We start from the raw sequence: 4477 nt of genomic DNA on the forward strand, positions 1-4477 counted from the left end.
TCTTAAGTCTCATAGTGAGTTATGTCAAAATTACAATAAATTGTCTCAATTTAGAACCCACAACATGTTTATTTAAGTTGTAGAATTAAAGTTTGGGACCATTGTGAGACTCTAGGAGTGCATTGGTTCTAGTTTGGGTTGATTCAGATATGTCTAAGGTCATAAGTGAGTTTTGATTAAAATCACTTTTGAGTCATCAATGACTTTAGACTTATCAGATCCGTTCCAAATTAAAATCATTATATTCTCTGAACTTTTATGAGTGTAATCATATCTTTCAATTTTGATTTCATCCCATATTGAGCACATCGTAAGGATTTTTTTTATTTAGTCGTGAAATTTTAAATTTTTTAAAATTTTCTAGAAAGAAAAATATTTTTTTTTTGTTAATTTAGGTATCTAGACCCAACTAATTTTGGAAGATTAGGGTCCTTCCTTATGTTTCACCCACCAAGTAAATCTAAAAGTATCAACTACCAACCTACACATTCAAAAAACCACTGTAAAGTCTATCTTTGCCCTAGTTGAATTTCGAACCGTGATACTCTATGAACTCATCAAATACCTTACCATTAATGTACCATACCAGGGGCAAAAGAAATAATGCTTTTAAAACTCACTATATAATGTGATCCATTTTTTAAGATTTTAAATGTGTTTTATTAATATATGAATCTATAAAAAAATGTGTGTATAGAGGGAGAAATATTTTTTAAAAAAAATGTGTTTTAATAAATATAAAAGTAAAAAATATGGATAATTTTTTTTAGTTGATACGAGATATCTAGCTTAGGCCGTCCATAAATTATAAATTATGAGATAATTGATCTAATTCTATAAAAAAAAAAAAAATTACTAATAAATTGGTAAGTATTGACGGACCATCCATTCTCGTGATTTGATAAATATAGAAATGTGACTCATAAGAGTATACGGATTTTGGCTGTCACGAGTGCGCTGTGCGGTCATCCATTTCAACACCCTAGTACAATGTTGAGGCTCCGTGCAATCTGGCAGTGGCATGCCCGTACGCCAAATTCAATCAGAGTGCAAACACGAATGAGGGATATTATAGAAAAGTTAATATCTTCCATGGAGTTGATCGAGAAGGCGAATCAAAGCTTCGCCCACTATTACAATAGAAGAGAGAGATCGTGCTGTCTATCGCTAGAGGAATCCACTGAGAAGGACCTCCTTACGTGCTGCACGCAAAACTCCTCATCCTTTTCTCTAATGTCAATGCATTCGTCCCCCATGCTTCTGGTTTTCCAATCATTTGTTGAGGTTTGGCCGGTGATTTCGGCGGTTGCATCTGCTACTCCTGCGCTTCGAGTCTCTTCGACGACCGAAATGACTTGGGCCGGCATGGCCGCGGCGGCGGCGGCGGCGACGTCGGAGCGACAGAGGGGGCAGTTGGGGTTGAACTGGAGCCAAGTGTCGATGCAGTCGATGTGGAAGGTGTGGGAGCAGCCGGGGAGCCGCTTGAGGCGTTCCATGTTTTGGAACTCATTCAAGCAGACCGCACACTGGCTGCTCTGCTCGACGTCGTCGTCGGCAGCGGCGGTGAAGCTGACGACGGGGATGGAGCGGATGAGGGAAGGGTCTAGTCCATGAGGCTGGTCGGCCGGGGGAGAGCGGCGGCGGCCGGTGCGGCACTTGGTGACGAAGAGGTAGTAGGAGAGGAGTAGGATGACGGTGGTGAGGATGCCGAAGATGGCGACAGCCAAGATGGGGGGAGGGGGAGAGGAAGGAGTGTGTGGAGCTTCTGCTGGTGGTGGTTTTGCCATTTGAGGTGAAAACTGCCGGCGCGCGCGTGCTGCACAACAGCTAGTGTATATATATAGACGCAGCGGCCGGTGAGATCTCAAGCGTTTGATTTGATGTAATCATTTCTTTAAAAAAAAAAAGGTTTAGCTAAAGAAACAGAGAAAACAGTACATATATACTTAGATCTACACCTTCCCTTCATCTGATGTGGCTTATCTTAGTCAAATCTAACTTCCTCATTGATTGTCTTCTCCTTGCACTTGCAGGAGGTACGCCGCTTCGCTTCTTAATGCAATGATCGAGATACCGATCGAGCAGCTCCAATGATGTGAGTGGGATGATCCTTTCCTCTGTCCTCGTGCCTCTTCATCTTGCTTTCTGACATTGCAGAGGGGGAAACAGCCCTTCAAGTGCGTCAGATTGAATTGCTAGCTAAGACACCATTCTAGTTTTTCTTTCTATTAGTACCTCTCGGCTCTCGGTGGCTTGAGCTCCTTAATGGAGCTTGCATGGCTCTGCTTACGGTGATGAAGCATTAAATGATTGGAGATAACTCGATCCTCCCAAGCTACTAGCCTCATATATATTCACGGCTGCTAGGTAGCTTAAACTCATGCTTGAACGAAAAGACGACCAGTTAAAACACACACACACAACACAATTATAATTGGTAACTAAACCCTTTACTTTCTGAAGGAATGTTTTAGGATATTAAATTTTCGATTAAAACCCGTATACGTGATGGGGAGGTTACGTTGCCTTAACATTTATGGTAAAGGAAGAGGCGTAAGACATTAGATGGAGGCCCTGGGAGCAGAGGATAGCATTGAAAGAGATGTCGAGGAGCAGAAACAGTGGAGAGAGATGAAACGAAAAGGACTGTACATACATCACGTCAAGGGAAACAACAATTCAACCAAAAGAGGAAAAAAGGCCGAGACAAGGAGCAAGTACTGCGAAAGGGCAGGCACGGTTGCGAAGACGCATAAGTTAAGGAGAAACCAGCCATGGGCCAAGTCAGGTGGAGGCTAACTTGTACATCCCCCTCTCGATCGGATACACATTAACTGGGACCTGGGACTACTAGTCATCGACAGTTCTTTCCCTGCCAACGCATTGAGGTGCAGAAAGCAAGAGAAGGGGGTTGGAGGCCAAGACCTACTCAGAGTACTCGCATCGAGAGGAACAGCAGCTAAAGTGGTGTGAGCATAGTCACAAGTCATATTGGAGCAACAGGGGGTGCCGAGTTATGCATGCATGAGATGGAGAGAGGTTCCCTCAGGAAGAAATCACCCAGCTCAAAAAGCTGAAGGTGATTTGAGGCTGGACAATGGCATCATGCATCGCCAGAGTCAACGTCAATAGGATTCCATTCCTATCATGGTCTCATCATTTTCACCTTTGAGTTTTTCTTTGGAGTTGTCGAGATATCACACACACGGTGTTTTGTTGCAGTTTGGGAGTCAGTGACAACAATGGCATCCTTTGTTCGAGTGGCCCCTGTTGAGCCTTTGTACTTTTGCTATTTTTTACCACATGATATCACTTGAACATGTAATATAATGTTTTTGTTTGAAACTGTTCCTGTGGTGGATTGCTTGGAGTCTGATATATTAAGAGCCAAGCTGAGATTAATAGCTTTTAGGCATTTTACTGAAATGAGCAGACACTTAATTTTCATAACATCTATATCACGTACCATATTTTTTAAAATACCCTTCCTTCTTTTTTGGAATTCAAAACTTAGGAGGGATTGAATATATTAAAGAGGTTCCACATTGATTTTTATTTTAATTTTGGTTAGAAACTGATTGATGAACGTAACAAATTAAGAATCAGTACTTCAAATTAAAATCAAATGTAATTTTAAAAGTCTCTTTAATGTATCTATGTTATCTATATTTTTAGATCTAAATTTAATAGCATAAATTGAAGGTAGTGCATTTTTAAATTTATAAAAACTTGATAACATTTGTCATAAGTTTGCTATAAGGCACAAGGCAATGATATTCACTAATCAACATCATCAATGAGTTCTTAAGACTCCACTAATTCGAAAAATATCAAATTTTTAATTTTTCGAATGGAGTTTTTACTCGGTGTCTATTTTTTCACCTGAGGTCACTCCCTCCTTATATAGGAGCTCTGTCATTGGCAATATTAAATGGCCGAATAAAAGTTATTTACTACTTTTACCCATCTGATTCGAAATACTAGCCATTAGTCATCAATGGTCAGTCATTTCTATCCGGATAGTTATAGATAGGGGAGTAATCGAGTTGAGCCGAGCCGAACTCTTGAATATTTGAGTTTAGCTCGTTTATAATCGAGCTGAACTCGAGCTGTATTTAATGAATATATTCAAGGTTCATGAGCTTATTCGACCTTTTATCGAGTCTAAACGAGCTTAATAAATATAAATTATAAATTTAAATATTCATTAAAAATTAAATTATATATTTAGAAAAAATTATAATATTCTTATTAAAATTTATAATTTTATTCTAATAAATAAATTTAATATATTTGTTTATATGTTTCATAAATAGAGTATAAAATCTATAAATTTAATATCAAAACTATTATTTTTTTATTTAAAAGCTTATTCATGAGCTTAACAAACATATTTACGAGCTAACGAGCCGAATATTGTGAAGCTTGAACTTTGCTTGTTTATCTTAACGAGCCTCATTAAACGAGCTCAAGCAAG

At 38.9% G+C, this 4477-nt stretch overlaps 1 protein-coding gene across 1 annotated transcript; it reads right to left on the reverse strand.

Moving 5' to 3' along the window:
- Positions 1 to 1133: 1133 nt before the first annotated feature.
- On the reverse strand, positions 1134 to 1805 carry LOC122048619 (RING-H2 finger protein ATL16-like). The gene has a single exon (XM_042610164.1). It carries the CDS (start codon positions 1785 to 1787, stop codon positions 1134 to 1136), a length of 654 nt encoding a protein of 217 aa, XP_042466098.1. The 5' UTR covers positions 1788 to 1805.
- Between the last annotated feature and the right edge of the window lie 2672 nt (positions 1806 to 4477).

Source organism: Zingiber officinale, chromosome 2B (assembly GCF_018446385.1).
Source record: "Zingiber officinale cultivar Zhangliang chromosome 2B, Zo_v1.1, whole genome shotgun sequence".
NCBI lineage: Eukaryota > Viridiplantae > Streptophyta > Magnoliopsida > Zingiberales > Zingiberaceae > Zingiber > Zingiber officinale.